General features: G+C 41.3%; 1 protein-coding gene across 1 annotated transcript in view; it reads left to right on the forward strand.

The window, feature by feature from the left end:
- Positions 1 to 12,840, forward strand: part of LOC138525961 (gamma-aminobutyric acid receptor subunit gamma-3-like) — an 805,526-nt gene that overhangs the window by 660,763 nt on the left and 131,923 nt on the right. Inside the window, exon 3 of the mRNA XM_069636262.1 lies at positions 4,982 to 5,049. Within this exon, the coding sequence (XP_069492363.1) occupies positions 4,982 to 5,049 (68 nt within the window). The remainder of the gene's footprint in view (positions 1 to 4,981; positions 5,050 to 12,840) is intronic.

Here is a 12,840-nt window from a genome sequence, read left to right on the forward strand (position 1 = left end):
TTGGTCCTTTGGACAGATTATTGCTAGATCTCGGGGTTTATGTGACACGTTGATTTCTGTCATGCTGGACACAACGATGAGTAGAGAATAAAGTTCCTGCTCAGCCCTTCCACTTTGACAAAACAAGATTGAACTCAATCAAAAAGGTAAAACGGGCACAGTTAAGAGATATACCTCTTTTGCCTTGTGTAGTAATGTGGGCCAAGCGAAGACTCTACTCTGAAGAGGGATGTGAATGTGATTCAGTAGCAACCTTAACAGTCAGATACAGCTGTCCAAAATAAAGTGACTATCCAATCAAGTTTCTATAAACATGCATACTTTAATTAAACACGCCATCCTAAAGAGAAAAAGCATTACACAAAGCTCACCCCTGAGGAAAGAACACAGAATATGCAAAGATAGCATGATGCAGCACTCTTGGTAGTGAATCCGGGGTGAAAGGCAAGCAATAACCATGATGTTCTTTAAGAGGATATGTTCCTCTGTGCAAACAGGGATAAAAGTGACATAACCAGTCTCTACGACTGAATGTTTGAACAAGGTGGCAGATATTAGTCCATAATACCTTTCTGTGATTCTTGGCAGTTCAACAATGTTGAACCAGGCTTCTTGATGCTGGGCGAGCCAATCGAGCCACGTGCCGGTACACAAATTCATGTAAGCCTTTGCGGTGGGCGGACATTGAGCTTGTTTGAAACGGTGGCTTGGAGCAGTTTGAGTGCAGCTTTTGAGTGATGCAGCTTGGATGGATCGCCAAGGACGGTTCGAAGATTGGGTCTGATTCAAGATGTGGACTGCTGCTTAAGGTCAGAGCATGACACAGCAGTGGATCGAGTCAAGGTGCAGGTATGGTTAGAAACTTTGATCCTGATGATCAGAGATGGTTCAAGTCATTTGGTATCCAGCCAAACGACTTAGTCTGGTTGATGCATGATGCAATGTTATCAGCGGTTCTAGACAAGCTTCCGGCAATGAGCAGTTGGTTTGTACCAAACAGGTCACAGACTCAGCTAGAGATGTAACAATGCCTACCTGAAGTTTGCTGTGGTTCGAAGAGGTGCTTGAGGGGGTGTGGATCGTAAGGGCCACCAGGGTCCATTTGACAGTCGATTAGTCGGCAAAGATGATGGTGATTCGAAGCGCAGTTATAGATGGGCTGCTCAATGCAGGGTTCAAAGTTCTTGGTTTATTGAGGCCCCCAGGGTATGTTTGGCTGTTGATAAAGATTTGCAACAAAGATGCTAGTTGTTCTAACAGCGGTTCGAACAATGCAGGTGCCATGATGAGCTTCTTATTCGAGTCAGGGAAATGAAGCACTTGAAGGTATGATGTGACAGCAAACTGGTTGCAGGATACGAACCAGCAGTTTGATGATCAGGCGAGTGCCAAAAGCAGCACCAGAGGTTCATGCAGGCTCTCCCATGAATCACAGTTTGAAGTGCTTCAATGGTGAAAGCACAGGAATCCTGACTGCCTTGACTCTCAGGTTGATGTGAGTCCTTATACAGGGACTCAAACATAAGTTTAGTCCTTTTTCTCCGGCTCCCACTTGGCAGAGGTTGGCATACACCTGGTGGGGTCCTTCAGCAGAGTTAGGTCCGGGGTATCATTGTGGCTAGCAGTGAGCCAGGTCTTTCTCTAGCAGCAGGTCACCCTCAATGTGCCCTGGGAATGGTTAGGGAGCAGAGCTTGTCTCTGCCGTGGACACCCTTTCTTCACCTCTGGTGGAGGGCTTTGGAAAGGTCAACTCTTACAACAGTGGTCCAAAGACTTCTTCCTTCTGTGGTTGTTTCTAAGCGAATCCAGAAATAAATTGAGAGATCACTTATTTTAAAAACAAGAGTTCACATGTGATTGGACTAAAGCATGCCAGCCTAAGGCAGGGTTCAATCCCTGTTCTTGACACACGTGGTCTTTGCCTTCTAACTTCACATCCAAAGTACTTGTGTGCTTGAGAAAGGGGAGAGGCAGGAAGGAATGATAAGCATAGTGAGGAACAGGATAGTGAAGTCTCCCTCCCACTGTGTCGATCTCCCTGTCTTCACTTCCCCCCACCTCTTGTCACTAGCAACAAAGGCCTGTTTGATATGCAACACCATAGTATGAGACTAGTCCTTTTGGGGTAGGTGTGCCCTTGGTTATCTGTTTTCCAGGTGAGCTCCTTCTAGGAGGCTGGCTCACAGGAGAGGGTCTTACCAGCCCTCACAAAGAATCAAAGAGGGTCTTCCTCCAGGCCTACAGTCTTTCTGGGAACAGCAGAGACAGCCTGGCTGTGAGGAATACATTTAACCCTTTCACAGCTGATCCGGGCTCACAGTGCTGACACACATGTAATAGTCAATTGATGTGGCTTGGATAATTATGAGAGATAATAAGCACTACAGCTCAAACTAACCTATGGCTTATTTTATAAGTTTAATATGCCAGTGGGATAGCAACTCTCATAGTTATGTAATTTCTTTACCAGGGGTGCATGTCTTAAGTGCAGAGCCTGTGCTGAAGTGCCCTGGCTGTCACAGGAGCTGTCAATTGGGCACAAGTGAGCCCTGGACCTGCTCAATGGAGGGCAGGTGCTGCAGCTGAGGAAATTGATCCAGCAGCAGAGCAGAGGTGTACATTATGCATTTTACATGGAGCTTATGAAAGGGAGACCTCATTAGCAGATTTCCCTTCCTGAGATAGAGTTACCGGTATCAGTTTATTGATTAATAAATAAAAAAACAAACAAGCCATGGCTTCTAGACCCTGGCCAGATGGCAATCTTTCAAAGTTATAGTTTCAAACCCCACATCACTCCTTCTAGTCCAGAAGTACCACACTACCCAACAACACCCAGCACATATTAGAAATAAGGATTGGGACTGGCACAGGAACTGAGGCCTCACTTTCTTCTTTGCGGCTCTTCTTGCACACTGTACTGTGTAGTAATGTGTTTGGAGGCTCGTGTAGCATAATTGTGAGATTTTGCATGGTGCAGTAAAACCTCAAGCGCTCACACGTGGAACATATTAGCAGTTGCTCTTTGTGTTCACCATCCAAAATCATGTTTGTGGAGTATAAACACAAAGTGGACAAAACACAACAATTACTTTGAATGCTAATGTGTGTAATGTAAGTACTTGAAAAGTTTAATATCTGGAAAAACGTGAGAGCTTAAGTGTGGATTTTCAGAACATGGCTTTGAAGAGAAGAGAAGAGAAGCCAAAATTGTATTACATTTTCAAGCGATACCTTTCATAAAACCAACTAAGTAAAACCTTGTAAGTGAAAGAGAGTACACCAAAAGACAAGGGTTATCATTTGGGGACCCACAGTCATGTTGGTCTCTTCCCTGGTCCATTGTTGTTACAACCTATTGTCCATTAATTTTAGTGGATCACCAATGTTCTACCACACTACCGACTGTCTTTAGATTTACATCATCTCATTCTAAGTCTGTTCTCAAGAAAACTTACTTCCATCATTGCTCCAGACTCCAAATCAATACTTGTATGTGCATTATACTTGGAAGATCAAGTCCATTGGTTTATGGATTTTATGTCCTATATATGGATTTATACTGGACTTCCTTATGTTCTGCGTATATGTAGAAAAGTGCCTTCGCATGAAAAGGTCTGGATGAAAAAAAGAACATATGAAAGGAAAATAGCTTGATTCTAACACATGTTACAATGATTAGGTTGTACGATTATTGGTCTTTTGCACAGCAATTACTAAGGTATATAGAATGCGCCTCTGTTCTAATTCACTTGCATTAAAATGCATCATACTGCTCCACCGCACATGGTGTGACTGGCATACTTGATTGATGAGTTTCTTTGCTAATAATATCAAATTTGAAGTGTCTTTGTTTCAAGATTATGAAAACATGTTAGTGCATTTCTTAAAAATGATAACCCAAAAAGATTGTGTTTTAGAAAAAAAATGTGTATGATAACAGTGTTTATCTCTGCAGTGATTTTATGTGTGGCTGTGGCGATCAAGTGCAGCAGCAAGGTTATTATTGAGCCCAGATTTCAAAGGGAATTATATGTGCCATTATATTTTATATTGGATGCTTTTTTTTTTCAACGTTCTCTACAACAACAATCATTAACGTGCATCTTATGTCATGTTATGTTATGTTACTTTGCATTTATATAGCGCCTTATGTATCATTGGTATGATCTCAAAGTACTGGTAGGTTGAACGCCCTCGGGAACTGTAGTACAACTCAGTAGAGAGAGAGAGAGTGACGTAAAGTGCATGGGTGCACCGGATATGTGTGCAGCTGGTGTGGTTGTTGAATGATAGCTGCTTCTTAGCGGTAGGTGTGGTGCTGAGGAAATCAGTTGGATGTGTTAAGTCTGGAGGGTGGACACCCAGATTGAGTTCTGGCTGTGTTAGGCCTGAGGAGATGCCTAAACTAGCTGGAGTGTGCTCAGCTAGCTGTCTTTTATTAGAATGATGGGTGGCTGAGGGGTCATGGTAGTATGAGAACAGCTATACCGAATGTGTCATAGGATCGCTGTGTTCTAGTTGAATGATGGTGTATAGGAGTGAGTAAGCGTAGTAGTGTGATATGGTGGTAATCAGTAAAGTGGATGCAACCAGGCATACCCAAAGATATTGGGAATACGTTCTAGATTCTACTTTAACACAGTAACACTTTTAGGTATACTTTTAAGTTCAATTTTAACACAGTGAGGCTAATTAGGGCACACTCAATGATGTTGGGAGAACCTTCTCGATTCAATTTTAACACAGTAACGCTACTAGGTATACTTTCTGTATTCAACACTAGCACAATGACGCTATTAGGGCATGCTCAATGATGTTGGAAATGTCATCTAGCCATACAAACAAGCCATAGCTCTTGAGTCTATCAAACAGTGAAAACAATTCAATACTATAAATAAGATTCTTTCATACAAAAATGTGCATAATGTGATATCTTACGACATAGTTTAAAAATGTCTTTCTCTCTTTTTTTCCCCAGCAAAGCCTACCGTTATCGATGTCGACATATACGTAAATAGCATTGGGCCAGTGTCATCCATAAATATGGTACGTGACTGCTGATTATTACTTAAGATTCGAGCACCAACAGTTATTTTCCCAAACTGATGAATGCTGCAGGAATTGTTTCTGGGATTTGATTGGCTTTGTGGGGTTCTTTCGTTGGGTTGTTATCAGCTTTTTGATTTGATTTGTGCTCGGTTGACACCAGGATGGTGGTCTTTCATATCTGCGCTGGCAAATATAGCATAGTGACTACATGTGCTTTTTGATGTACCATCCTGGGTACATTTGGTGTAATTTTCCTGACGAGTTGCAGGGTGGCAAATGTTATCGATATTGGTTTTTATATTGGCTATCATCTATGCAACACAGCCTGTTTTTGGGCAAAAACCCAGAATTTAAAGAGACAACTCCAAAGTTATCACGGTCTGCCATTTTTGTTTTGATGCCTGAGTTTCAAATACACTGCAATACTGTGCAAACGCTTCTTTGTATTGTGTTAATGATATGAACCAATCAAGAATCTAGGGAGTAATGCTTAATGTCATGAATAACATCTGGAATATATTGATCAATGAGTAGAAGGTGTGCATATCATTCTTTACTCTGACATTTGGTGAAATGTAGACTTGTACCTGGACTCAGTGATGAAAAGATGTTCAGCAAAAGAAAAAAAAAATGTGTGCTAACCGTGCAATGGTATACATTTGTCAATGAAATGTTGTTGTTTGTTTGGTGGGTGGTGCACCAATGAAATCCATGATCTTCGATTTATGGATGAGAATGTTGATGAATTGCAAGCATGGTCCTGATTTTCATCATTATCATTGTATGTTGGAATGTGCATTGTCAGACTATTTCCAGTTTATTCTCACTTTATAAAACAAATAAAGTAATCTGTAGCTGACCTAACGATGAAAGCTAATGCTTCCAAAAAGCATGCCATACCTATTAGAAGCAGGTGCTTTTCTTGAAGCAATACACATCATGTTATGTGTATACATACCGAGGATGATTCTGAGAGTTGTTAATAGGTTCTTTATAAAAAAAGTAATGGCTTTGCAATGGGCTGTAGCTTCTCTCCCAGTGTTATTAATGCAACGTTTCTTAGGACTTTCTTGTGTGAATGAATGCCCAGTTGATTCAGTTTTTGTTTTTATTTTCAATGTTAACTAATTTCAAGACCTAAATGCATACTTTGGAAACGTTATTTCTACTGAAGTTGTAAATTGAATGTTTTGTTGTTGTTGCTTGGGCCATACAGTTTTTGTACTTCCTGCAAACAACGAATGTGTTGTTACTTCTCAAGGAAACTCAAACCCTATCGTACGTTGTCCAACATTGAGAACACATTGGGAGGTAACATGCTTAAACAAATGCCTTAGTTCATATGTCATCTTGGGTGCTTGTCTGAGAGAAAGACCCTTTTATAGAGACACGTTTTTCCTGTGGCTGCTGCGGGCATGTACATTAAGTCCCGGCGCACCACCCTCAAGTGAAATGTCAACTACAAGGAAGGGTTTAGAGAGTAATGCTCTTTCGTCTGACGTGCTCTGATTGGACGACTTGTGTCACACATCATTTTTCATGTTTTTCACCATTGAAATGCTTCTTCGATTATATCGTCTTCATCACATCGAATTAATGTACATTATGTACTCAGGTTCTGGAAGACTGACATTATTCTGACACTCATGTGTTTGCCTAAATCGTCTCGCCGTCTTCTAATCACAGAATTATGTTAAAATCATCGACACTTTTTGTGCAAAACACATTGGGCCTCATTATGAGTTTGGTGCTGTGGAAAAAAGTGGAGGTAATTCAGTTACTTCCACTTTTTCTGCACCGCCAAATTATACGTTTGGGAGGATTTACCATGGGTGGAATTACTGAGTGTTAAATCTGATGTGTTTTGCAGGAAAAGTGGAGGATGTATCTGCAGCATGATGCTGGAGGTGCATCTTCCACTTTTCCTCCAAAAACTGGAGGAATTACATCTAGGTAATTCCACCAGTAGCAATACGTCCAAAATAATCACTCAACTAAGCAATTCTTTGAGAAATTAATAAAGACAGTGAAGATACTGTACACAGCATATTTATGCCATGTGGAAAAGAATTGGCCCTGGCCCTCTGCCATCTTCAAGGGCCCATGGTGGCTCGGCGCTTACGGATCTATGTGTGGTGTATAACCCATACAGCCTATTATGATGTGGGACCGTCCTTCATCTCTGGAAGAATTGTCAACCAGGCCATAGAATCTGTTCTGCTGGGTAGGGACTGTGCCTCATCCCAGAGTACAAATACAAGAAACTGGGCCCACATTCCTAAGTACAGGCAGCCTCACTCTAAGAGCACCATCCACAGTTTCAGACGTGCAGTGGATCATCTGACCTCGAAGCCTAGTAGCAGCAGCACTAGCAATGCATCGATTGTTACTGCCTACACAAACAAACAAACACAATCTTAGGGCCTGATTTACAAATAGTTTTTAATGGGATTTTCCCATTGAAAAACAGGTCTTTGTATTTTAATTGTGGAAATGTTTCCAAATGATTCCATTCGACAAACTTATTTTAGATATCTCAATTCTTCCACATGTAATGCACATGTTGGTGTGATGTGCAATGCCTTTATTCTTTTTCGCCCAGCTGTGAGCTATCCACTTACCCAGGTGGATAGCTGATGGGTAAAGCTCCCGTCTGTGACATGAGGCCCAGCCTACACTTAGTAAGCTTGAATCCTGCGGCATGGCGACTTTGCCTCTCATCCTTTCATGTTCGATAAATCAAATACCGTAAAATGAGGTAATAATTATGCTTGGTATTGCAGCACTTTGAACTGGAAGGAATGGTTATATGTGATTTTACAGATGGTAAAATCAGAGTGGAAAATTTCAGAGTGGTCAAAATACAAAAAAAAAATACCCCAAAAAATACCGAATGTCTGCCGCAAAGCTCCCTGTTTTTCTATCCTTTTAACCCCACCCCAACCCCATCTCACCCATCCCTTACCCCACTACCATATATATATATATATATATATATATATATATATATATATATATATATATATATATATATATATATATATATATATATATATATATATATATATATATATTAATTACATTTTCCGGGTATTTTGGCATTCACTAAAACTTACCACTCTGTTTTATTTTCATTAAAATGGCTGGGTACCGAAGGAATCTGTCAGGATGTACTGTATAAGAACACCAGTTATTATCTTGAGTCTTATAGGTGTAGCCAGCACATTCTAAGAGGAGTGAAATGAACACATGGGTTGTTTTTTGGTACAGATGCATGAAAACAAAGAGTTATTATCGCTTGTGCTCTTTCCATGCAAGATCTCATCCACATGTTGGAAAGTTCCCCTACAGATTTTCTTTTGACTTATCTTTAAAACGTTTCTTGGCGCTTTTTACTATTAGGAAGTTAGTGCAAGTGGTAAGCTTGAATCCTGCGGCATGGCGACTTTGCCTACCATCCTTTCATGTTCGATAAATCAAATACTGGAAAACAAGGTAATAATTATACTTGGTATTACAGCACTTTGAAGTCGAAGGAGTGGTTATATGTGATTATGTGATTTTACTGAAGGCAAAAACAGAGTGGAACATTTCAGAGTGGTCAAAATAACGAAGAAATACCGAATTGTTTTTTTATTTTTTATTTGGGGGGTCAGCCCCCAAGCACCCTGTTTCTCTCTACCCTTTTAACCCCAAACAACCCCATCTCACCCACATTAACCCCTTACCACACTACTATATATATATATATATATATATATATATATATATATATATATATATATAATTAGCATTTTCTGGGTATTTTGACTTGCGGTTAAACTTACCACTCTGTTTTATTTTCATTAAAATGGCTGGGTACCGAAGGAATCTGCCAGGATGTACTGTATAAGAACATTGGTTATGAGTATCCTGAGTCCTGTAGGTGTACCCAGCACATTCTAGGAGGAGTGAAATAAACACATGGGTTGTTTTTGGTACAGATGCATGAAAGCAAAGGCCCTCATTCTGAGTTTGGCGCAAAGGGATACCGGGCACCGTTAAGGACATCGGTGCCGGGAATCCCTTTGCGCCCTATTCCGAGGTCCCTTAGCGGGTCCCTTCCTTAACGCCTGGTTTTTGCGGTACCGTTATTAGCACCTTCCCCCTTCCCATTGAGCCCTATGGGGGCTCAAATGGAATGGGGAATGGCTTTTTCAATGGGGATTTACCGGTCCCGCAAAGGTCGGAGTAGACCGGTAAATCCCCATTGAACCAGGGCGGACTCGGTACCGGTATTGGAGGTAGTCATGGCACAAATAGTGCCATGACTACCTCCAAACTCGGAATGAGGGCCAAAGAGTTATCGCTTGTGTTCTTCCTTTGCAAGATCCCATCCAGATGTTGGAATGTTCCCCCACAGATTTTCTTTTGACTTAGCTTTAAAACGTTTCTTGGCGCTTTTTACTATGGGAAGTTATTGCAATGTAAAGATAGGAATCCAGTCCGTTATTGTGCGTGATATGAAGGGTCTGGTTAAAGGGCGATCAGTAATGTTTAAAGAGGATGGAAGATAGGGTCAACGTTAAGTTGCGGTAAACATCAAAGTAATACACATGACGTATTTGACTTCATGATCTGGTGGCATTGGCTATCCAGCAAATGATGGACCTGGTGACATTCAGCACATGCTTTAGTGGCTAGGAGTAATGGGTGGGAAAACTGCATGTAGTACTCCTATGGAATTACTGTATGACATAAACACTGCCAGTCTCATAATTTGGTGGATAGTAAAATCAAGCAGTATTTACAAATATTGTCAGCATACCCAGTTTGAGAGCCAATAGGTGAGCCTAGATTCTGTTTTTCATAAATTTAACTTCGCTATCAATCAGAATGGCTCATTTCCAATTTCTAAACTTGGATGATCAGAACATTTGCTCAACTATGAGCACATGGAAGCGTGCATTCTCAAGATGTGCTTTGATCAAATAATGAAACTGTGTATGCTATCAGGAAGCAAACATGTGACACAATGCCCTTATTGAGAACTAACGAGTGGATGCATTTCTTACATTCGAGTTAAAGCATGATTAGCAATGAATGGCCAACTCCTTTGCTTTTGCCTTGCACAATACCGAATGAGCCGCCATTTACATTCTGATGGAGACTGTTTGCAAAGCTTGAACTGTCATAACCAAGTCACGACAGATGCCTCCGAGCCCCTACCAGTTTTTGAAAATGTACTAAGGAGTGCAACAGTGCACTGTTCATTTTCACTGAGATGCTCATTCCTGCATCTGCTACTGGGGAAACAGGCATTGACATTGTCACTGGATCGGGCTTTTGTGTAGGCATTATACAGGCATTGCTAATGAGAGGCATCCATCCACCTCCACACGACGGGGTCAGTGGACTCTAGGATGTTGTGAACCTATCTATGTGTGTCATTTTTTCACAATGCAGGACTCTGGAGAGCAGAGACGTTGTGCCCCTCTCTGGGTGCCTTCAGCACAGGCAGGGAGTGGCCTTCATGCTCTTGCCTGCACTTTCAGCCGTCCATGCCTACTTGATCATTTTACTCTGCGCTGCTTTGCATACAGAAGGCTAGGCCCACATTGTGGTTTGGTATGTAGTACAGTGATGTACCTCAGTACACTTATACACAACACATTAAACATATTCTAAAATGGACTGTGGCCACTTCCCATACGTAATACAGTTCTGACGCATGTAGCAGTGTTAGTATATTTACAGCAGTCTCTTTAAGCAACAACATTTCAGCTGTCAGAAAGGCATGTTTTCAGCCAGCATCTAGTTGCTATGACTAAACAATATCTAAGAGCACATGTCAAGGACCTTATGAAGGTCACTATGGGTCCGATTCATAGAAAAAGTGCAAATTCCCTGCAAAGCACTGCATAAAAACTAGTTTGAGCCTAACTGCACGCAAAAGCATGTTTTGCGCGTTCTGCCTATTCGTGGAATTTTAATTGCAAAGTAACCCTAGGCACAAGTAGTGCCCGCAACACCCACAACACGCCCCCACGCAAAGAAAAAACAATGACATATACCGACATATGCACCTACCTTATCTTCACCATCAAGCACCCCGGCAATACTGTGGGCCATCCCACCACAACCAAGGCAGCACCCCAGCAACACTACGTACGAGCCTGTAACCCAAAACTGCACAACGACAACGTGTGGACCATTTTGCGTAACGCAAGGCAGCAGTCAGTAAATCTGCCTGCGAACCTCTTTAATTCAAAGGTGCAACACGCTAATCTGCATTCGATCACCCCTAACTCCAAGCAGCATGTCAAATATGTGACATCACCCCTAAATTGCCATGTAAACCTTCCTTTTGCACATTTGATCATATGCCTGCTATAATGTGGCGTTGAGTCCACAAGGTTTGCCTGCAGCTTTTCTCGACGTGAAGTTGCGTGTTGGATTCCCTGAATTCGGTTAGGTTTGTGCTTGACTGAGCATGTGATTTTACTGGGTGGCCCATCCCTCCAATTGTCCACGTTCTTCCTAATTTTGCCTGGGAGAATGGGGAATATGCATGCTCCGCCCCCTATTTATTGTGCTGCGTATGCCCATCCCGCACTTTGCGTGGAGTGTTGCATAAAGTGCTCAACTGCATGCAATACCATGACGGACAATGAAATATATGCAAAGTCTGTTCCATGAATCGCTGAAATGAGTTTTGCGTGCTGAAATGTGCACAGTCACTTCTCAGCATGCAATAAAATCTGTAAATCTGGCCGGTCATCTTTTATGATGCTCACATAATACATTGTTTTACTGCAGCTTCCCAAAATAAAGCTCAGTTTAAAAATGCCAATTAAGCAGTGTGTCTGATTTAACAATGTGGATTGTGTGCTGGTTTGCTAAGAATTGTTCAGCGAAAAGCTCCTTCCAGCTCTTGAGAGCAATGCACATGGAGGCCAACAAGGTACTCTCTATGGGTGTAACAACACAGAAAAAGTAATTTCATTGGACAGGAAAAACACAGAATGGCAGGGTACCACTCTGTGAAGAAGGACTCTAGGAACCTCAAGGAACCAGGTTCATACCGGCTGAGAAGCCGCAAGTGCAGATATCCATCAAGGCCAGTGTGAAGCAAGACCTGTTCAGCCTGAGTGGCAGACTAAAAATACAATGCAGAGAGAAATTGACAAATGTAATAAATATAGTTATGCTCTTCACTGTTTACAAAGATTGTCCGAATGTAATTTAAGTTAGTTTGGCATGCACGAAAAATATTAAGTAATTTTGGCAAAACACGTTAAATAATTGTTCAAAAAAGTAGGGGCGCAACGCGCACTCCAATTCCTGGCCAATACATTACCTGAACAAGTGTCCACAAACAATCACAGGGTTAAATTCAATTATGGTGATGGATGCAGAGAATTGTCATTGTCATTCCTGTCTCCCTTTGTATTGATTGAAAGAAAAGTAATTGACATTGGTTTGTCGATACACTTCTATTTTTGACACTTTATTTTCACATGTGCTCGGTCCAGCCCCCTTTTTTCTTGATTGGGGCAGAACAAGTGATGGCTGTTGCATATGTACTGCTAGGGATTTTGTGATATTCATCTTGAATTTGCAATAATCGCTGCATATCAACAATGTATGAATTGTTACAAGTATTCTTCACCCTCAATTGTTTTTGTTTTTATCTCTGTGGTAAGAAACATGAGTTATTTCTACAGAACAAATTACACTATTTCATAAGGTGGAATCTTGAGGGTCAGGTGCACTAGTTAATAGTTAATTATACAAGATGATCAACAC

The sequence above is a fragment of the Ambystoma mexicanum genome, chromosome 7p (genome assembly GCF_040938575.1).
Source record: "Ambystoma mexicanum isolate Mex_15411 chromosome 7p, UKY_AmexF1_1, whole genome shotgun sequence".
Lineage (NCBI taxonomy): Eukaryota > Metazoa > Chordata > Amphibia > Caudata > Ambystomatidae > Ambystoma > Ambystoma mexicanum.